Source organism: Maylandia zebra, linkage group LG12 (genome assembly GCF_041146795.1).
Source record: "Maylandia zebra isolate NMK-2024a linkage group LG12, Mzebra_GT3a, whole genome shotgun sequence".
Lineage (NCBI taxonomy): Eukaryota > Metazoa > Chordata > Actinopteri > Cichliformes > Cichlidae > Maylandia > Maylandia zebra.
The window spans coordinates 7,683,247-7,706,841 of record NC_135178.1 but is presented as its reverse complement, the minus strand read 5'-3'; the positions used below and the strand labels follow the sequence as shown (position 1 = coordinate 7,706,841).

Genomic DNA, 23,595 nt, shown 5'->3' with positions numbered 1-23,595 from the left:
GTAACTAGTTATTATGCCAAAACCAGGAACGCGTTACTCGTTACTGGGATTTAGATAGGCTCGTTATTCGTTACTTCGTGTGGTGGCTATCGCGGAGCTTCCACAGATTCAATAACATTAGCAAGTGGTGGAAGCCAGCAGGTGGATGAGAGAAAGGGAGGCAAGAGGAGAGACCCGAAGCGGCCGCCGGTCCCAGTGTCAGGTGAACTGAACTTCAGGTAAGAAGTTATAACCTGCAGTCCATCTGGGTCAGATATGAACCAAGTTTAGGTGGAGTTTATTTTCGTTATGCTGACTTTTTTGTACTGCGTACTAGCTAGCATGATGGAGTTTCTATACAGCTGGGTGGGTGCTATGTTACTGATGTTGAACTTTATTTTGTTCATAAGGTTAATTATTAGAGTTGCCAACCGTCCCGTAAAAAACAGAATCGTCTGGTATTCAGAGAAAATATTACGCGTTTCTTATTGAGGTGAAAAGGAACAGTTTGTCCCGGACTTCAGCTACAATGAAAAAGACACAAAGCTGGAGTTATTCTGTGTTTACGCTGCACAGCTGCCTCTTCTTCTCTCATCCTCTCACCCTCCCTCTCCTGTTTCTACTTCAATCATGAAACTGATCAATGATCAGCTGATCGGCTTTTCTCTCTTGTTTATTTATCGCCCACTTTGCGGCAGAAAGAGGAAACCAGCGGATGTTGCGCTAAACAACAGCAGCACTTTTAAGCTTGATCAGCTGTTGTTAGAATTTATTTAATATTAATTTCTAGTATCAGCTGATGTTTGCTGGAGCCACAGCTGCTGTAAAGCTGCTGGTCATGATGTCGGTTTGGATATGTGGTGAGTGGGAAACATGAAGATGAAACCAGGAGATGTCCTTACTGAATCATCAGAGCTGTGATGGAGAAACAGGTTTACCTTTTAGTTAACATGAATGAGTTGAAGGGAAGTTAAGAACTGTTTCTGAGAGATAAATAACACCAGGATCCTTTTCTAAGCAGCTGACAGCTGGTAACTGTGCAGGGGCGGGTCTAGCAAAGTGTTGCCAGGGGTCCATGTAGGGAATTAAAAGGGAAAGGGGGGCACAAGGAAATACTTTCTTATTCTCATTTAAAATGTCTCACTTTTAAAAAAATAATTATCTGAGTCTTACAACAAACAATTGATAGATTGATGCATATATACCATCAGAACAGTGTACATCACTGTCACAACAGTATTTATTTTCATTCAAAGGCTTTATGATTTTTCCTATAATGGTGGGCCGGTCTCTAGTCAAAATGCCCGGGACGATTTTTTTGTCCCAGTCCAGCCCTGTATGCAGCTCATCTGCAGTCTGGTGTTACCTACATCTTCCTATTCAGAAGGCAGAATTTCCGAGTTCTGAGTACAATCGAAAGCACCACGACTGCAGTTTTTGTGTTGGATGTAAAAAGCAGGCTAGGATAGAATCAGGCGTGGGATTTCTCTCGTGGAAATGTGCACATTATTTTTTCCTTTCTATTGGTAGGTGGCACAGTGCACTTGTGGTAAGTAAGCAAGCTAGAAGAAGAATCTTGCTGGGTATCCAGTTACGGAAGCAACACATTAACAAGAGAATTCTGAGTAAAACCAAAGTTACTTTCCCTAGTAACTAGTTACTCTGAAAGTAACGAGTAACTTGAAGTAACTGAGTTACTTTTGATAGAAGTAACTAGTAATGTAACTAAGTTACTCATTTAAAGTAACTTACCCAACACTGTATATCACAGAACTTAACTTTGAGTGAGAAAAAAAGAGAAATAGTCTGGAAACAGATGAATTTTCAGTCACTGACACAGTGGGAGTTCTGGCAGACACGTTGCACTAAGAAATGTCTTATTTTTAGAGACTGACCTGAATGTATGTTAGATACTGGTCAACACTGGAGCACTTTGGGATGCTGTAGCCCTTGTAGAAGCTAAATGCAGGTCCAAACATTTCCTCACTGAACCACACCTTGGCAAAGGTGTTGAGGAGGCGCTTGTCATAGTCGTCGGTCACACGACCACCGTATTGAATCTCTCCAATCATGTATCGAACTGTGTTCCAGGACACACCCTAAGGAGATGATAAAACAGTGATAAAGGATGACAAAAAAATTGTTCATGAATGTGCAATATAATTTGTGAGCAGACTGAATACATACACAGTCAGAAAGCTCTAAAACTCCCAGCAGATGGCTGTTGTTGATAAGTATTTACAATATCCTTTCTTTAAATCTCAACCCTTTTAACATTTTTTTATGGTCAAGAGTCCTAATCACACAGAATAATAAGCATTACTCTACCTACCTTCTTAATATCCATGTCATCAAGATGGTTTTGAACAAACTGGACAGTGGCATTAAAATCAGCCTGGTTGAACTCATAGGGAATATTCCATCCCAGGGGGGCATATTTCCTTCTCTCCTGAACTGTGCTGTGAAGAAAGGCTACTGCATACAGCATCGGCCTCCACTGCGCCATGTTACTGACATCCAAAAGGTCCTGGTTTATACCTGGTCAGGGACATGCAGGTCAAAAAGATGTACTGCATGCCCAAAAGGAGGCTAAGTGTAACATCTACAGAAATGTATTGAAATAATCCATAACTGAATAAAGTCAGTTACTTCTAAAACCAAGCATTGCACAAACATGCACACACAGATTTCCTTTTTAGCGAACAGTTAGGATTTGTTGCGTAAATGTGGGAGAAAAGATAGTGAACTGAATATGTCAGTCAAAATAATACCTTCTTTCTGATATAATACCAAACTGCAATTACTAATCGAAATCAGAATTCCCTAGCAGATCATTACATGGAGAAACCTTTGGAATGCAAGCGCGCGGATCCACACAGGTATGCACACGGGTGTTCACTGCTCGTAGACCCAAATTACACCTTTCTTGGCTGCTACTTCGACGCACATCTGTCCTGCGTGCTGCACAACAACATTGAATATTTAGTATTTACTGCTGTTTACACTTAGCTAGATTAATGCGATGGTGTTGTGTTTAGTATGTTGCTTTGTTTTTTTTTTCTGCTTGTTTTCTATAAAAAAAATAAAAAAAAATTCAAGCTGTAGATACGATCTCAATTCCCCTCCAGGAACCATGTCATCTGAGCCAGGAAAAGACAGCTGGTTTCTACATTTTAAAGATTCTTTTCTTTCTTCACCCTTGTTTTGGACCAAAACACAGACTAGATAACTCAGACTTGTTTAAAATTTTACTAACCTTGGGTAACATGGGTAAAAAACAAAATCCGGAATACAATAAATATAGCATCAAACAGGTGTTTCTCCCACATTTCCATCTTTTTATTCACTTACTTATTCCTATCATGGATATCACGAAGTAGAGGTGTTTTGTATATCTGCATCTCCAAATGTACACATCAATATTGGAATATATTTCATTCTCTTAGGTCCTCTTTCTTTATCACATAGATAAATTGGATCTATTAAACTGGCTAGTATTTCTGGACTTCTTTAATGTGAGCTTAAGTGAGCCAAACCTACCGCCATATGTCCTCTTAAGCCCTGCCTTGAGGCCCTGTGGTGGTTCATTGGTGAACTTGATGGACATCTGGAGAAGTGTGATGGGAAAGTGTCTGTGGACCTCAGTGGTCATCCAAAGGCGGAAGCTGTTGTTGACAAAGTCTGTCTCTGTCACAGTGTCCATGAGCTCATCCATGAAGTCCAAACCCAGGTGGCAATTCTGGAGTAAGGCCCAGCCACCCTGGGGACAAACACAGTAGTATGCCTATCATCCATGACGAAGACTATAAATGAGGAGTTCAAGAAAACCCTAAATAATTTCTATAAATTCCAAACCACATTTTTAGAGACAGAACATCTGTATTGCTAAAACAGCAGTAATATCTCACCACTCACATTAGCCATAGTTTGCTGCAGAAGCTTGCGTGCGTGGACCTCTTGTCCTTGACCCATGGATACATAACGGGTCTCGATTTTCAGCTTCTTCCCGAGTGCTATAATGGAGTCAGTTGGATCTGAGCCCATTGAAAGGAAGCAGATGAGAGGTGTTCGTGGGTCCGACTCCTCCCACATCTTCTCTAAATCAAGAATCACCCCTTCAGTGTATTTCTCCCCTACTGCGTCCATTATGTATTTACGGGCCTAAAGGAAAGAATATGATGCAAAGCAGATGTAATTTTTTAAATGCTTTGTAATGCAAAGAGTTGAGCAAAGTAGTCCAATAGTATATATTGGAATAAATTTACTTTCTAGAAAGCTGAGAACTGAGATAATTCTTCAAAGCATTTTCTTTACTGGCTAACTCTTTTTACCCTTAAGGCTAGGGCAACTGTGGACTGGACTGTGAGTTTAACTAAATAAATTGGACTCCAGGCTTGTCTTCAGTGGGCCAGAAAGTTATCCATCAGTAAAACTGAATATCTTTTAGCCACTGTAAATATTCAGGCACAGCAGGCTGGAGGGTGAAAGCTGTATAACAACAAGTTACACAAGCTGCTTCTTATCTCAAGAAGCCAAGCAGCTTTCAGTGAAGATTAAGAGATTATACATTCTTGTTTTGTGGTCCGTGTCTCATTTATGTAGCTGTATTTTTAAGTCAGGAGGTATCGCTTCCCAAGCTTTAAGCCATTAACTCTCAGATTAGCAACTTTAAGCCTTTTCTCTTTCTTTAGTGGTAATTATTAATTTTAATTGCAGTCTACAGTATACTATTGAAAATGCACTATGATAGAAATGAGAAAAGTAGATTTACATTGCCTGTTCTACTTGTTGTGTTGTATATTATAAAGTAGGCAAAAGCATGACCAAAAAACAGACCAGACAACCAATGTTTGGCTTTCTAATTAAAGAAAATGGATTGGGTGACCCTTAGCCATCCTATGCTGCTATAGGCTGGTTAGACTCTTCTGATGCTTTTAAAGTTTACACTGCGATATTCATACTGTTAATATTTCCCTTCTCACTCCTGTAGTTTATGTTTTGTCCTTGGTCTCTCTATGTTCTCCTTTTCTCTCTCCTCTTTACCCCTCACCAGTCGCAGTAGATGGCCTCCCTTTCTGAACCTAAACCAGCTTCTGCCAAGGACCCGATCATTAATTCTGGAGCACCGTCACCAAAGGCTTGTTCACAGGGGAACTTATAACAGTTATTACAATATTAATGTTCCAAGGAACTTTTTGTTTTGAATTGGCATTATATAAAGAAAACTGAATTTAATCATTGTATCTGTCCTCTATAGCCATGCATAAACATGTCTCTCCTTACTTGTGCGATGGTCCTGTCAGGACACCAGCAGCGTATGAGGAGCAGCCGTCTAAAACAGTCAAGAGACTGGTCATAGGAGTTTGGGACTACTTCCTCCTCTGGGGCCTCCTTGTCAAACCAAGCCTTCCACTGTTTCTCGTTACGACTTATCTGTAAGAAGACTTATCTGTGACAAAAAGCTCTGACGTGGGAAACAAATATAAAACAGGGCAAAACTTTAACTGCATTACAGCACATCAAAATCTGCAGAAAAGATAAAAGAATACTGTGAACACTTCAAACATATTTAGACACAAAGTGATCTTCAAAGTGGCCAACAAAAGAAAGCTAATAAGTAACAACAAAAAAAGACAAAAGAAGGATGAAATGTACCCTGTTTGACTATGTGCACTCCCTCGCTCTCTCTCTGTGTCTCGTCTCCCTTAACTGTTTCCGTGTCCCCCTCGTTGTCTCCTCCCGTTATCTCCCTGGTCCGTCTCATCTCCCTGAATTTTCTTTCCTCCCAGCTCCCGTGTCAAGTTGTGTGACTTGGTCTCTGTCTTAGTGATTCCTGGTTTACTTTGATAGTCTTCTGTCTGGTGTGCATCATGTTCAGTTTTGTGTCCCCGTGTCTCGTTAGTTAGATCACGTTCGGCTGGGTCCCCTCCAGTAGTTTGTTCCCTCGTTTGCCCTGGTGTGTATTTATGTCTGCGTCTCCCTCTGTCCTGTGTCGTGATCTCCCTCATTTCCCCGCTGTGTGCTCTGCCTGCCTGTGTAGTTCATGTGTATTCCCAGTTTAATAAGTTTTGTATTCCTGGCGTCCAGCAATAAAGCTGTTCTGAGTGTGAGTCTGCATTTCTGTCCTATCCTGCCTGCTTCACACAGCAATTCATGACAATATAGCTGAGGTCTCATGCATGGAAGAAGTCTTATTTATGGCACTTCATTTTATAACGAGCACAGACAGACACAACATGTAATGCGTGACCTAACTAGATGATTATGCAATAACAGGAGGCCATGAATTGACACTGCTGTAAACACCATGTGCTTCCAAGATGCGATCTGCATGTGTGATAGCACAAAATATGCCAACAGATTGTGCTAATATTGTTATGTTTATCACAACGAAGCACAAAGGAAACTAGACTAGCAGAAGTGGCATGGCAATCAGAATCAGAATCAGAATCAGAATACTTTATTGATCCCTGGGGGAAATTAAACAAGTCTGGCAATGGCACGGCAATAACCTTTTAACTGTATAACAGTGGATACAGCTCATCAATATAGCTTTAAACTCTCACATACTTTAGGATCAAATTTAGAAAAAAAAAATTGAGGATATACCCAAGACAGTTTAGCAGTCAGTCATAAGGTAACACATACATAGTGGAGGGACCAATTATTTGATCCCCTGCTGAATTTGTAAGTTGCCAATTTGTAAGTTTCACTTCCAATGAAATGAAAAACAGTCTCTATTTTTAATGGTTGTTTCATTTCAATTTAGAAAGACAGAACATCAACCAAAAATCCAGAAGAAACACATTACATAAAAGTTACAAATTGATTCACCTATCATTGTGAGAAATAAGTATTTGATCCCCAAGCAAAACATGACTTAGTTCTTAGATGCCCTTTTTGGCAGCCCAAATTACTGTCTACAGTTCAATCCACAAGATCATTTCTGAAGCAGTAGTAATTGTACTGTGCCCCGTTCTAATGCCAGACTGAAATTCACTTAACACATTAACAAGTAAAGACTGTTTTTGCTCCAAATTTATCGGAGATTCGATAATTTGAGACTGAGGGCAAGTGTTACTCTTCTAAAGGCTCACTTTTACATAACAGGTGAAATAGGCAGTTTTCCATTTTTTTTCTTGGAACAAAAACATACAAGGAAGCAAAAATTCAGTTTAATCCAATTCAATTTGATTTTAATTAAGGTTTATTTTTATTGCTAACTATAGGCTTTATAAAAAAGGAACGTTTTATTTATCTTAAAACAGAGGAAGTGGATAATTTTTTGAAATAAGATGGTTGCAATATGGTCTATAATTAGATGAGACACTTAGATCAAGCAAGGAATTTAAGAAGTAATTTAATGACAGAAACCTTAAAAGCCTGTGTTATGTATCCTGTTAATAGTGACAAATAAATTATAATTAAAATTGTAGTATCACCCTGGCTACAGCGATGAAAAGAAAGTGTGTACAAAGTCAAGACGTAGAAGAAGATAACTGAACATTTTCAAACATCATCACTAAATGCTTGACTAAACCTCAAAACTTCTGTTGAATAACTTAAACTTCTGAATAACATCGAAAGTCAGACCTGTCGTCACAATAATACTGCAAGAAAACTAGCCCATTCGCTTATACCATTGGTGTGTATCTTATGAAGAAATACACAAAGCCAACTTCAATGTCACTTTGCTAAAAGCAGAACAGTTAGAAAGTCCACCACCTCCTCCTTGTCTTTTTTTTTTTCACCACCTCTCTAATCCAGAGCGTTTCACTTTAATTTGCTACACAGCTACAACATCCAGGGGGACCTCAACCAGTCCAGCTTCAGTCCAGGGCTAATCCAATAACATCTAGCAAAAACGTTCCCCACCTGTGGGTGGATGTTGTTCTTGGAAAACTGCTTATTTAGGCCCAAATTACAAACTATCACCATTGCAAAAACTTCAGGCACCGACACATATGGTGGTCAAGTCAGAATCATAAATCACCTTAAACACGCATGTTTTTATCTTTTGTAACAACAGCAATGCCATGGATAACTGTGTGTAATCGAACAAAATTAGAAAAAATTAGGCAGGTTTCCTAATAAAGCTGTATTAACAACATCTTAACAACTAGTTTCTTTAAGAAATCAAGTCACTTCAAAGGGATAAAGCAAGCCCTGCTTCTAAATCTCAATAAAAATGTACCTTTAAAATATTGCTCATATTTAGGCATGTGTGTAATCTTGAAAAAGAGTATGCCCTTTAACGACTACTTACTGCAGTCAAAAAGCTACCTGCTGCTACTTAACACACACACACACACACACACGCACACGCACACACACGCTCAGCCAAAAGTATTTGACTGGAAGTTTCTCCAACTAAGCTCATTTCACAGAGCACTGAGTTTTGACTCCACGGGGACCACAGTGCTGTCATTCATCCACAAGGGTGTGTGTATTTAAGTGTGAGTGACAGTCCATCATGATGAGTGTGTGTCTATGTACAAGAGGGAAATGAAGTGAGCCATGATGAGACTGATATTGACATGCTTACTAGAGCAAAGAAGAGCTGTGAAAAGTATTTAATAAGCACCTTGAGACAACTGCTGTGTATGTGAGTGTGTGAGTGTGCAGGTGTGTATGTGATAGATTAGAACTGCTATCTGAAGACTTAAAAGATAAAAGTCCAAGTGGGTAGATTTTCTGTAGGCTAAAGGACACTATCATACAGCTGTCAAGGCATGTCTAAATTGATCAAGTGTATGTTGTACCTGATCCAGTATATCAGCGAACTGCCAAAGTTTGCTGAGCTCTACAAGATTTAGCCAGGTCATGTCAAGGATCCATTTAGCTGGTTTCTGGGGGCAAGCCTTCAGATCCAAGGATGCACCTCCTGAATAATATGAACATGAACAATTACAGATATAGACACCTGCAAGTATAACTGGAGGATCCAATGCAAAAAATTCAATTTTAAACTCCCAAAATACATAACAAATGTAAAAATGTAAACCCAATCTTCAAAAACACAGAAAAAGTCATCAGAATTGTAATTTGTTGTTTATCAGGCCGGAGCTGACAGATGGTGAAGCTGCGTGCGTGCACCAGACTGTGGCTGTTCTGGTTCTGCCAGTTGCCATTGCTGGGTTTTATCCCCACAGTGAGGAGCACTCCATATCATATTCAGTGAACTGCTACAGTGTCAATATGTTCAAATTCTGCATAGTTTCTGTCATGAGGTTTAAAACCTGTCTACTCCTTGAAATAAACAATAAATATGGTTAAAGAAAAGAATAACAAACAGCAGAAACAGATGGCAATTTTAACAAACCTTCAGGCTGTTTTGATGTGAATGATAGCTTTACAGAAACCCTTGTATTTTCATTTTTATTTCAAAATGGTGTTTTAAAATAAATCTTAAGAAAAAGTAGGGAAAAACAGTTTTTGTCCAGATGAATATGTTTCAGAAAATCTGTCTGTTCATTCTAACAAGCCGTAAGAAATATCATAATCATGTTTACAACCATGTGATCGATCAAACAGGAAGTAGAGTGTTGTTAGCTAAATGATCTATTCGTTAGCTGTAGAATCTTTGGTTCTGGACAATTTGTGAGTCAGCACAGCACTGGCAGCCTTCATGCACTATGTGTCTCAGTATTCAGTGATCCCGCCCTGTAACTTTACATGGTCTAACACTTTGTAGTTTAGCTGATGGTGGAATATCTAGGAGTGAAGAAATTTCCCAAACTCACTTGTTGCAACGGTGGGATGTTGTTAAATTCTTAGTACTAAGAATCTTTGTCAATACAAGCCATGTTTTTTCATAGCTCAGAGCAGATGTGTTGAAACTCATAATTTTGGGTCTTAGCATTTTTATCTTTTATTTGTTTTCCTGCGTTACTGAATAGATTTCATTTGGCGTATTTTAGTAGATCATAGAAATATTGTTGCATTGTTTGATGTTATTTCATGTAACGAAAATTCTATTCTTTATATTTGTAATATGCAGTTAAATACCTAATAAATAAAGAATACTTATGCACATCTAAATGCCAGTAATCAACATGAGTTATGACCCCACTGAAACGTTCCAAATATTCAAACTAACCCATGGTTGCATGTGCTCACAAAAACAACAATTTACCCGTACAAACAAAACCTTCAGTGTTTGCATCTGCCTCTTACCTTTGATGAGTGTGAGGAACTCCTCGTGTTTGACCTTGTTGCTCTGCATGTCTATCTTCAGCGTCATCAGCAAAGTGAAAAGAAACTTGTGGTCCTCATACAGGCCCCGTGCTGCGTACTTATAAACTTCAAAGGTCATGAACTCTATGATGTTGGCGATCCGTTTACTTGTGATAGGGCTTTTAGAAGACCTTTTCAGGGAAATAAACAGGTCTTCTAAATAACATAGCAACTTGAAGATTCTGTTGCTATGTCATAAAATTATACTTGCCAGTAGTAAGAGTGAGAACTTCTCTAAAATCAAATATAAACTACTAGTAATGATTGCACAACTTCATGAAGTAATAACTTGCAGGTTTTTACATTAGAAAGGTATGGTGGTTTAAATGCACAATAGTTCCTTGATTTGAAGTTTGCAAAGACTTTCCAATATACATATAAACACACAACAAATTACTATGGGCAAACCAATTCATTAAGCAGGAAATGGTAAATATCAGCGTATCCTCACCTGGCCAGAGAAAGGTCAAAAAGTCCCAGGAACTGTCTAAGAGACGTCTGATACTGACATTCACCATACTCATCTCTGTAATCAGGAAGTACAGGATGCTGCCCCTGGTGGCCACTGGAATCACACAGGGAAACACAAAAGCACAAACTCCAACAAAACAAGTAATATCGTTCATGAGGACATTTTTAAACAGGTTTTTGAAAGAATGTTCTGTTAACTGTAGCCTCCATCCATCCATCCATTCGCGTCCGCTTATCCTGTTCAGGGTCGCGGGGGGCGCTGGAGCCTATCCCAGCTGTCATAGGGCGAAAGGCGGGGTACACCCTGGACAGGTCGCCAGTCTGTCGCAGGGCCAACACACAGAGACAGACAACCATTCGCACTCACATTCACTCGCACATTCATACCTATGGGCAATATGGATTAACCAATTAACCTATCCCCACTAACTGTAGCCTGTATTTTTTAAATTAAAACCAATATGTCTCACATTTGTGTAACTGAAGGCTGACTGACACTTTGCAGGCTTACTTAGAAAAACACACAAAAAAAGAGGGAACTTTGTTTTTAAATCATTTTCATTTTCACTTACCTGGCCGGTACTCCTCTCTGGCTGCGTTGATCTGGATCTCAGTCTCTGCGGCAATCTGTAACTTCTGAGTGACTTCTTCAGCCGTACACTTCGTGTTGCTAAGGACAAGAATCAGACTCTCATCATCAACCAAGGAACCCTAAAAAACACACAAACAATTTTTTTTTTAAAAAAAACGATTATTTTTCACAATTTATATCTTATAAAGCAAAAGAGAAAAAGAAAAAGAAGGCTGCAAACTATTTCTAGTTTTAATTAAAAAACGAGAATGCACAAAACTTGGCCCCAACCTCACCCATGCAAATGAATAAAACATTTTCTCACTGGTGGCAATGTAGTTAACCATTTCTAAAAAGAACATTTCTGACACATTGCGGTTTCTTGCCTGTGTGCTCGTCAGTCGGTAGAGAAGACTGTCTTCTAGTTCCTTCATCTTTCTCTTGTTAGATGTCACATCTTCCAAGAGGTCTGTCCTCTCCTTCTCCAATTCCTGGTGTCATAAAAGCAAAGAAAACACAACCACATGAGCAGATATAGCTGCAGGATGGTGCTAGAGAAAGCCTGTCATTAAAATCAAAGGTCTTTGATTCTGCATTGCTCTGATGAGTTGATTCTGTCTGTGGCTTTAGACTCTTCTCCGGTGCCTGTCTATCATGGTGGCCTCTGGTAGCTGTCTATATTATTCTTACTAATATCTGCAGCCGCGTGAAGGTCAAGAAGCTGAGATTTTGGCAAAAAAAATTAATAAATACCTTATCTAAATGAATAGATGAGCAGAATCCTTATGAAGAATAAAAACGCCCCTAGAGGAGAGATAGCCTCAGGGTGATGATAAGACCTGTAAAGCTATGTTGTCGCCCTTTTCTCCGTAGTCCTAAGTAAGCCCCAGCAAATGACTCCAGCTTACCTCTTCTAAGTGTCCAAAAGTGTTATTTCTGCACTGGGGAAAGCAGGTCTTATCAAAATTTACACCACAGTCTTGCCTGCTGGGAGCATAAATTTGACCAGCATGCTAAATCCCTTTTAGAGTATGAGAGACAATAATTGTGATATTTTGTTTTGAGAGTGCGAGAGATTAAACTAAAACAAAATTTGTCTTGTTATCTAAGTCAAATTTAATGGTGGCTCATAAGTAGGCCGACTATCCACATCCCATTAAACTGACTGCCTTTAAGCGGGTATAAAAAAAACAGTCACCACTTCTAAGTGGCACGTGTGTTTTAAATCAATTAGATTGCTATTTTGATTGTAGATTACAAGCATATTTTCCTAAGAACTGCTGTGTTGGACACTATCACAGCAGGTTGTTATCAATGATAAATGCTCTTTACATATAATGTAATATAATATAATATAATATGAATACACAAATATTTATGAAAATGCTTTTTTTTTTACATTTCCTATAATTTTACTTTTACTATGAGAATTATTATGGTCAAGACAGCAGGCTGGTTTGAAACCAGTGGGTCTGAGAGGACAGAATTAGTATTCATACCCTTTCTATTACTGCATATGAATGATTTCAATAGCTTACAAAGACAGATGTAAGTCATACTGGAGCTGAAAGCTGTGCGTAGAATTGAAGTTTGACTGAAAGTAAAAAGAAACGATTCAACAGTGATGTTGGGTTTGTGAAAACTGCACAAATTGTAAAGACAAGAAGCAGGGCTTACAGCTGAGGTAGTAGTTTTAGCTCTTATTTGATTAAATCCAAATTTAGTACACAGATACAGTAACAAGCCTCTTCCCATCTGGAATAAATCTTTCATTTCATGACCAGCTATCAGCAAAAGGAAAATTGTTTTTCTGTAACAGGACCAGCCTTTTCAGAGTGACAATCAATGAGTCCTGCATTTGGTGCATTTATAATTCACTAATCTATTCCCCAGTGAGACTGACGTCACTTGTCTGTGTCTTTGTGCGTATGCTTGGTACCGATACACGTGAGCACTATTTCTGGGTTACTTTTATTCCCCACTCACACTGTGTTTGACCAAAGCAGGGCGGTTGCAATTGTTTGTATTCAAATGGCGTTCTGATGTCACAGTACAGAGAAAATGAGATTGGGAAAGATGTAGAGAGTCTGCATTTAAATGTTGTTCAAGATATATTTCAGGTTCTACAAGGATGCACATAAGCAGTATTAATGCAGGGGTACAGTCTAATAGTACATTATGCTAACCTAATTTAAATATGTTCCTTAATTATGTATCGTCTGGCTTTAGTGGCTACCATTTTGAGTACTTGTATACCTGCTTTTCAGTGAGGATGACTCTGCCCAGCAGCTGGTCCTCCAGTCCTCTCATGGTGACAGTGAAGTCAATGATGGAGGTGCGAGCACTTATTTCAGGAGTGTAAGCCGGGTTAGGCAGCTTGGTGGTCATATACAACCTGAAGCCCTTCATCACATCCACTTCTTTGTCACCAAGCTTCACCTGCAAGAGGGTGTATGTGTGTTATTGTTTAGAATATTAAGTCTTACAAATAACATAATAAAGAGCTCAGAGTTGGAATTACTGGTTGGAGTTCTGGTTTTCCATTGGAAATTAATGTGGGTGTATTTGGATGCTAAAAGTTCATATTTTTAGCATCCAAAAGTGCAGAATTAATTTAGAGTGTTCTCATTTGTGTTTTCAGGAAATTGGAATTGTTCAAATCTTTATTAGCAACACAGAAAAGACATTTGCGCACAATATAAATGTTTTTTCTCCAAAAGCGCAAACCATTTTTTCCATTAAAAACATATGAATGTCCTGTTGTACCCAGAGTCTACTTCCAAAGCTTAATTTGGGGTCGTCATTTAGGCTAATGAAACCAAAACCACTCAAACTGTGATCTGCAATTTTCCCAACTACAATTATCTTCAACATTACATAAAACTGAAGCTGCAATAGAGTCAAAATCGGTGCATTTCGCATCTCAGGAACAGGAAGCACTCTGCAAAAGTATGCTGCAATTTCAGCCTTCATCCTGTAAAATCATTTGATTTTTTGATTTTTGTTTTTTTACTAACATGCCCCCAAACACCCACAACTCACGCAACAGCATCAGGTAGCTCCAGTTTGTTTATTTCGCCCCCCAAAAAATAATATTCATTCAAATCAACCAACATCCCATCTGCACTGGCTCAATGCTCCACAGCCTGAACTCCTTTGCATTAGAATGTGAGCTAATACAGGATACCGAATGCACTTTGTGTACTGTATTTAATTTGATGTTACTTTAACAACTGATTGAGTTCGATTTATGTGGTGAATTTAACTTGTTTGGCATCAACAAAAATGATGGAAATAAAAAAGAAAAGGAAGTTTCATTATGCAACAGAAGTCTGTTAAAGTATCGACACTTGCCCTTGTTCTAAGTGGTGACATATTGAATGTTTGTTTCCCTGAGTATGTCTTAAAATTTTATATTTTATTGTATTTTTTGTTAATGTAGCTTTCAAAACTGTCTGAACACCCAAAGCAGAGTCAAGAGAACCAACTGTGCCTTTTTGACAAGATCTAATGATGCCGACCTTCTATAAAAAACAGCAAAATAAAGGAGGAAATAGTACAATGTACACTGCACAGTGTAAACCCTTTTCCCAGACTTACCAAGTACATTTTAATCTGTCTCAAAAGAATTAATATGATCTAGGAAATGTGGTCTGGCTGCCAATGATACTCATACTTAAAACTCTCTTCTAGTCGACACTACCTGTGCAGTGTCAGCGAGAGAGCTTGTTTTTCTCTGTCTGAGCTAATCAAGCTCTATCAGTCCAGGTGTGACAGCTGGCGTGCCAAGGAGAAGCTGGCAAAGTCTCATCATACTGACCACTAGTCTTTGAACATGCCTGCCAATTTCATACCCTTCTAACTAAAAGTAAAATCTAACACATGGATCTAAGTAGGATTATTTCGTTCTGTGTTGTTACCTTGTAAGTGGAGCCGGTTTTGATGAAGTTTTTCTCAAGTATGTTGTCAAGCGCAGAGTCCAACTCCTCCCCCACATCCTCAATCAAAAGGGGTCGACCAAGAGACAAACTGTCCTCTAGGTGGTTCTTGAAGTACTTGTGATTCAGTGAGGTGATCTGAGATCAGACAAGAAAACACATTTTAAAATGGTAATTGTCTGATTTCAATGTGCAGTTTGGATGACCACCACCACAGAGCCTGATATTGTCCTGAGGATATGAAATAAATGGGCTAAATGTGAGAAGATTTTACAAAACAGACAAAAATACTGATTTTACTGTACGATACAATAACCTTCCTATGTGACCACAGCAGCAATAATATTTGTCTCCAACAGGAGTAGGAGACACATGTGTGGTTTCCTCACTTTTCCTTCAAAGCTACAAAGGTCAGCCTCTATGTGCGGATTCTGACTGTTCAAGCTAACAAAGAATTGCTTTTCAAGTGAGCCATTTTTAGAAAAAAATAAATAAACTTTTTCTAATGATGTGACCTGAAGAAAGGGTTGAAACCTACCGCTGGAGGAAATGTGTCTCCAGGATGCTCATAATGGGATTTCAGAATGCATTCACTCGGCTTAGAGATTGCCCCTAACAGGGTCAGCGACTTTTGCTTAGCTTATTATGTCTGCAGAATTGGTGGTAGTTTTTTTGTGGGGGGTTTTGACATTGTGCTCTGTATACTGGATAGCAGGAAGGACCAAGGGCATTAAAGAATTTAGTACCACAGTTACTAACAAGCAATGATGATCCACAAGGCCAGTAACATTGTGGGGATGGAGCTGCACTCTCTAAATGTGGTGTCAGAGAGAAGGATGTTTTCCAAGATAAGGACAATGCTGGACAATACCTCCCACCCAGTCACAGGAGCACGTTCAGTGAGAGACTGAGATTACCCAAATGCACCACTGAATGACACAGGAAATAATTCCTGCCGGTGGCTCTCTCTCTGTAAAATTCATGAATCTAAACCACCAGTACACACTGCAGTAGTTGCACACACTTATGATCTGCACATCCTATACAGGAATATAAGGGCACTGCAATTTCAGCTTTGTCTATATTCAGTGTTGTCTAATATATTGGGATATTTATAATTGGAGCTATTTTCGTTTATTAGAGCTGTTTTGTTCTATTTTTAAATTAGTATTATTTCATTGGTACTTTAACTTGGTAGTAACTGTTCTTACTTGGAACTGTGAACACACAATTTCCTCTAGGATTCTGATTCTGATATTAGAGGCCACTAAAAATCAAAATGGGCACAGGACATTTGGACTGGTGAAGAAGACTAGGTATAATGCAAAAGTCTGCATGACGGATGGATGAATGGATGCATTCATTTAACTTTTATATGCTTCAGACATTGAAACGAAATTGTAGAAGATAGTTTTGCAAACCTGTAGCTCATTCTTGGCTTCTTTGTTCTTGATCCAGATTTTTCCCTGTGTCTGTGGGTCAATAAGGAGGGGGAAGCGGGCAGCTTTGGTTACAATAATGCCATTGTGAATGGACAGGTCATCATTTGGCAAACCCTGTAAGACACAACATGAATAAATGGTGAGGGTCAATCTTGATGCTTAACAGTATCTCCACCAATGATAAATGGTCCAGCAATCAATGTTTCCTGGGATCCTCGTTTAAAGATAAATAAAAGATATTAGCAGCTACCAGTGCTACCCATCAGCGTTTTAGTAGCACCTATGGTATCAGTTTAAAAATCCTAAATTGTCTGGTTTTCAAGTTATCTGATTTACAAACTGGGCGTCCACACCACCCGGTTGGCGACCCAGCAGACTGACAACAACACCATATCAGCTTTTTACTGCTGAGGGGTAAAAAAAAATATGACTGTTAACATAAACTAACATTTACACAAACGTTAAAACAACTTAAGCTAACAAAAATGTTAGCAATTCTAGTTAGATTCCCATATATTCACAAAACTTATTTCAACTACTAACTACTACATTACTGTTACTACAACCAACAATAATAATAATGACGCTATCAGTTAATTTTTAATTAACCTAATTACCTTATTTTCCGCAGGATTTTAAGGTGCACATAAAATCCTTTAATTTTCTCAAAAATCGACAGTGAGCCTTATGTATGAATTCTGGTTGTGCCGATTTTATGTGGTACACAGCACTCAAAAATCTGTCAAAACATGTTTTAGTACAACTATGTTTTGGTAAGCTACGAAGAATTGATTGTCAGAGCGTTATGACAACCGTAGTCAAGAGCCTTGCGGAACAATCTGGGTCCAAAACTCCGTCAGTTTCAGGACAGGTCCCAAAGTCGAACAAACAGTGCGACATCACAGAGAGTTAACTGTCTAAATTCTTTCACATTTAATAAAATGATCAGCGTTGCTGATTTACCAGGTGTAACGATTACGTTTAACATACAGGCATCCATGAAAACAGAATTTATAAGATTATAGTTATAGGTTAGATTAGAGTTATAGGTTAGCAGGAAGTTAGCTTGCTAGTTTCCGTCTAAACATGATATACCATGTTATGACTGAGAGATTTCTGAAAAAAATTAAAACATACAGCTCTGCTATGGCTTCCAGCATAAATGAAGACAGAAAACTAAACAGCAGTGATGCTTGTAGGGTTACTGGGTTGGGCTAGCTGGTATATTGGGTTGGGCTAGCTGGTATATAATGCTGTGCTACATTACATGTGGCATTAATATGTAAAAACATCTTTAATTAGCAAAATAGATCACTGACCTGAAGGTTCCATTCACTAACTGTGGGCGCATCAATGAGCAGTTCAGTCAGATTGAGGTTGTTACCAAACGGGATGTAACGTTGCTTCAGCTCTCGCTGCCAGTCGTTCAGCAGAAGGTTACGAAACTCCTGATTGAAAGGTCCTGAGTAAGAAAGAAAGGCTGTGGCCAGAAGAACATCACCTGGAACAGGAACAAGCGTTGTTACGTGTACATACTTATCAGTACACATCAGTGTATCAGTTACATATTAATCAGATGTGGCACTGCCTATGCACTGAAATGAGAACATGCCTAAATATTAGTGGGGTAATTTTAAAAGTGCAAGAAATTCCATGTCAAACAGTAGCATCACGACCATCCCGCTGATAAATTAAAAACATTAGCATACAATAACGACATGACAGATTAAGGTTATAACTCCAAGTATAACTGCATCATCAGACAGAGATTTTTCACTTCACTGCACATTATTTATCCACAGAACATTTCCCATATCACACAAAGAACTTCATATTATTATGATAGATATTTGTTATTATGTTGCAGAGGCTAACTCTATGTTTTTGAAACCTGCTGTGAAACCCACCCACGAGCCGTTTGGTTTGGACAGCAAACTCTTTGCTCTGTTCCGTCCATCTCTCCTTCTCGCCAGCGAGACCGCTGATGAGACTGGACGCTGTCTGCATCTTGTGTCTGCAGCGCTCAGCATCCTCCAGCAGCGTCTGATGGGAAAGGGGCCCGCAAACAGGTCAGTAGGTTGATGTGTCTATTTAGCCTTGTGTGTCTGTCCAAGTGTGTCTGCCTCTATCCAAGTCTTATTCCACCATCTGCACATTCGTGGATTAAACCCCTAAAAGCTCATCTCTGTTCATCAGAATTACATACCCATCATCATTATCTAACTTAGTACGCATGAATCTAAGAATATTTGCCTCTTCCCTCAGCTGCTCACCAGCGAACTGCCCCTCACTGCATGCGCAAGCCACACTTTAGGTTTTTTTGCTTGACAGAGAGGGACACAGTGCCCTTCCACACTGCTGAAGTGTGTGCTTTGTTAAGCAGGAGAGAAAAACCGAGGGCTTCTTCTGTAAATCAAGAGGACTATAAAGGAGAGGTGGTGCTGTTCCAACAGGTCACAGGAGAGAAGAAGTAGTGTGATGTGTCAGGAACACAGTGACTTGGGCAAAATAAAGAAAATGCTGGGTGTTAAATCTGTGATTACAAACAAAGCATACAAATGCAGACAGATTAACACGTCCTGGGAAGCTTGTATTGCCCCAAGCTATTGTTGTTAATGTTATCTTCACTTTATCTGTCTTCTTTTGCTTTCCAGGACTCATTTTTAAAAAAATATATTTTACCACTTTATAAAGGGGAAATATTGAAAAAGGCATGTGGCCTGTGCTATGAAGCAGAATTTCATCTTATCCTGGTACTTTCAGGGCTAACCCTGAGTTTTTTGTATTATGAAGGTGGTTTACTTCTTACCGAGTTATATCACCATGGTAAATTATGCTGCAAATCTAACTTGCCTTTTAAACATAATTGAATTAAACACTTGATTACAGTCCATCAGATTCTGTTTAGATCATCAGTATCTTAATGACTGAGCTATGATATTTTTAAGCATGTCTGTTTCCTTCCCATGAGCCTAGTGTTCCCAGTCTTCATCCAGAGAGCCATCTAGATTTCCAGTTCTTTTTCTGTTTTTTGCCTTTTATTGTTTAGTTATGGACTTCGACTGCATTCCTAATAAAGCTTGCTTTCTGTTTTACATCGAGACTTTGGTCTTCACTTGGAGCCACTCCTGTCCATCATCAACACCAAATGCCTTTGCAACGAGCCTTTCAGTCTCACTTTTAGCCCTGGAAGATGAACAGTCTCTGCATCTTAATCATGACATTATAACCTGTTCCCGTCCTGGTCTCTTAATCAGGGAGTCTTGATTCACTTGCTGTTCCATTAAGATGTTACATTTCACATCACAAAGTGTACTGAACATGGGAAAACACAGACCAGATGCTCTCACAGACCTCCACAGAGGATTAACCGGTGTTACTCAGTCACTTCAGTAACTAAGGTTCAGTCCTTTTTTTCCTTTTAGCCAGGCTGTCACAGATCTTATGGTACATTTGTCATACTGTACATACTGCAGTTTATAATAATATTGTTATTACATCAGTGGCACATTGATATTCTCAAAAAACATTTTGCTTTCTTGAAGAACGTGGGAAAAAATATCATGTAACAAATAATAAACACAGTTTATCCCCTATAGTAATTGTTGCACTTTCAAATAAAAGATAAAAGGTATTAAATTCCTATATCAGGAGCAACACACAGGTTTTGTGTACTGAACTAAATTACAGTTGTGTTTTGATGAAGTTGCTGACCTGTTTCTCCATCATTGCTTTCTCATATTCCCCCTGTACCACATCAAGCTCTGCCTGCTTGGCGTCTAGCTCAGCCTGAGCTTTCTGAAGGTCCGCATTAGCTATGGTCAGACGATTCTCCTGCACGGCCAAGTTAGCCTAGAAAAAACAGAGAAAAACAATGAAAGAGTGTGGAGGGGAGAGCTGTGATGGTTTGTTTGTTTGCTTTGTTTTTTGCACATTAAAAGCTTCAGGTAAAAAACAGAGAAAAAGTCATTAAATAGTTAAATGGTTAGTGGGATGCCAGTTTATCTCACAGCATGCGCAACCCACAAAGATTAAATGCAGCAGCCAGCGTTCAACTCTAACCCATGGCCTCAGTTACCAGTGTGCTATCTAATAGAGGCAGAAATGTCTGAAAATGGTTAGTAAGATATTTTAGAAGAATGGACATAAACACTGAAAGAAAGAGTTTGAAGATGACAGAAGTAAGCAAAAAGATAGTTTGTGTATAGAGCTAGGGTTGTAGAGAAAGAAAAGAAAATCCCGTCTCATCTTTCTGCATGTCTGTCCATTCGACTGTATCTCTGTATCCAGCTTAAAGGGAAAACACCACTGGGCTCGAAACCAGAAAATCTGTTTTGTAGGCTGTGCTCCACAAAAGGTCAAAATAAAACAACAGTGCCGAGGGATGTGTATATATGTAGCTGTGTGTGAGTGTGTTTGGAGGGGGATTAGGGAAACAAAGTGGAAAGGAGGAAAAAGAAATTGGTGGCTAGAGCAAAAAGAATAGAATGCAGTTAAGAAAAGAGAGAGGTGTTGAATGAGAACTAACAAGGGTGACAGCAACAGATGTCATCATCAGGCAACATTTCCAAAAGCATAAATGTACACTGTAAATGCCTTTAAATGACTATGACCCATCAGACATTCACAGCAGCTTGTATTTACTTGTAGTTAACCGAGTGGGTGATTCTTCAGAAGAATTTTGCCTTTTGTGTTGGTGAAAGCACATGTTACAGCCATGGGTCACCTCGCTCTTTCATCTGGCGTGATTAGCCCTGTCTGTTTTGTATGCTTATTAGCATGTGCAAGCCCCTGTTAATGATTGGTGCCTGGACTTGTCTCTCATCCTGCCTCCTGGCCTGCTCTGCGTTCTCTCACGAATGACTGGACAGTTGGTTCAACTGGAATACAGCACTAATCACAGCAGCCGCTTTAAAAGAGCTGCCACTTTGCTATTCAGGACAGTGTGAACAACGTGCCATGCTGTGTTTCCTGATTGGCATGAACTAAAGGTTGCTTGTTAGCTAGTTTTGTATTGTTTGTAGCTAACAGGCTTCTGCAAGCAACTCTGTGTAGTGCTTCTCATGATTCTGTAACCTCTTCCGTTGACCAAGCTCGGCACACTCATCCAACTAGAGACACTCAGTTTAGAGGGTGACTAGTTAAGTAAGTTTGTCCCTTTAAAAAATGATAAGTAAAAGAGAGATTAGTTGAAGTAAAGTTCAGTTGCTTCTGGTTAGAAAGCGGTCATTGGCACTGTCTGGCATCTTTATATCCACTTTTCCATTGTGCTTAGACTACATTATCTCTAAACATATTTTCTAAATTTCTATATTTTTTTGACCAAATAATTTTCTGTTTTGGAAGAATTAACTGCTGAATAAGGTAAGGCTGAATATTAACACTTTAGAAACGTTCTAACATTGAAAATGTTAGCTCTGTATTCTCTACTAAGTCATAAGTCCTTTTTCCCCAAAAACAGCCACAGATCAAGAAAATGTTTGATTTAAAGGTCAATCATGGATGCAATACACCGTTTTTCTTTTTGTTAAACACTTTACTTTGCCTTTAGTGGCTGATTTTGCTGATCCATTTAGTTGTCAAAAATGGCACACACAAAAAAATGACAAAAATAAAGATTTAGTATGTTTGTATTTTATCTCTGGGGTAAGCATGAAGGTGAGAGAAGGCTCAGCTGGTAAGCTTTTAGCTTACACAACTTGTGATGCTGTGCAGTAATAATCAAGACTTTGCACATATTTTCTGCAGATATCAGATCTGGGTGTGTGGATTTAATAATTCATAATTAATAATTGAATAATTCACAGGGATTCCAGTGACATAAAGCGAATAAATAGTGCAGCCTGCTGCATAAATAAGCAGTCTTTGAGCACAAGGAGTCTGAGGAAATCCATTTTCAGGCTTGTATCACAAGATTAAAAACGTAAGCCTTGAAAATCTGAGATGCACCCAATGTTTATAATCAGTGGATAAATACTTCTGAATTTTGCTGCACTTCAAACTTCTACCATCAGCAAATTATTGCTGCTGCAGTGTGGAAATGTGCCTTTTTGTGCTTTTGTGGCTTGTGGTTTTTCTACAGAATGAAATGTTTCATATTCATCAGATTGGGAGAATAGTCCAAAAAGTGTGTGTGTGTCCCTAATGTTACACATTTTAGGAGGTGTTTCATAATACATATTTGTAAGGGTGAGTTTAACTTACAGATGCCAATTGGTAGTCAGTGGAATAGTAGATTATTCAGTTCACTTTCTGCTTTTCTGAGGAAGCACTCTACTAGATCTGCAATAATGTTTGTTACCTTCAAGGGCAAGACCTCCTTGTTGATGGAAAAGAAGGAAGCCATGGCTTTGGTCCAGGATGCTATGCCAGCTACATTGCCACACACCCTCTTGGCTGTTTCGATGTTGTAGTCAGGCATTTCGAAATAAGGCTGCAGGAGCTCCACAGTTTCCCTATTAATGCTGTCCTTGGGGAATTGCTTCAGGAGGAGAAAAGAGGCAGAAAAAACAGAATGAGTATGCGGCGGTTTAATCTGGGACTTATTTCAGCCTGTGCATTTAGACAAATGCTGAAAATGCAAAGCTATACAAAACCAGAGAAAATGAAAAAATACATACTGAAAGGGACAAAGACAGAAAATAGAGCATGTACTCAATTGAGACCAAAATTGCATCAGGATGAAAAAAAAACTATTTAAATCAGGGCATCAATGGGTTATGTTTAAAATAAAAGGTGTTTACAAATAAATATTTTAATAAGACATGAACCACTTTTATGGAAGTGCAGAGACTAAACTCTTAAGAGTCTAAGTTTAGCCCTTTCTATTATGTAGAATGTAGCTTTCATTCATGTTAAACATGGCAAATAACACAAAGCATAAATCCTGAATCATGTGTTGAGATAATATGAGCACTTCAGTCTTAACTATATACAAATTAAATAAATGTTACTGCAC

The 23,595-nt window shown here is 38.8% G+C and overlaps 1 protein-coding gene across 1 annotated transcript in view; it reads right to left on the bottom strand.

Moving 5' to 3' along the window:
* Positions 1–851: 851 nt before the first annotated feature.
* The window catches only part of LOC101466100 (dynein axonemal heavy chain 5), a 62,465-nt gene continuing 39,721 nt past the window's right edge, over positions 852–23,595 (bottom strand). Inside the window, 18 exon segments of the mRNA XM_076890644.1 lie at positions 852–2,078; positions 2,312–2,517; positions 3,520–3,739; positions 3,895–4,140; positions 5,263–5,412; positions 8,742–8,863; positions 10,156–10,346; positions 10,667–10,724; positions 10,727–10,780; positions 11,259–11,397; positions 11,644–11,748; positions 13,514–13,696; positions 15,178–15,333; positions 16,617–16,751; positions 17,957–18,138; positions 18,545–18,680; positions 20,352–20,489; positions 22,939–23,118. Coding sequence (XP_076746759.1) covers positions 1,863–2,078; positions 2,312–2,517; positions 3,520–3,739; positions 3,895–4,140; positions 5,263–5,412; positions 8,742–8,863; positions 10,156–10,346; positions 10,667–10,724; positions 10,727–10,780; positions 11,259–11,397; positions 11,644–11,748; positions 13,514–13,696; positions 15,178–15,333; positions 16,617–16,751; positions 17,957–18,138; positions 18,545–18,680; positions 20,352–20,489; positions 22,939–23,118 — 2,817 coding nt within the window. The 3' untranslated portion in view covers positions 852–1,862.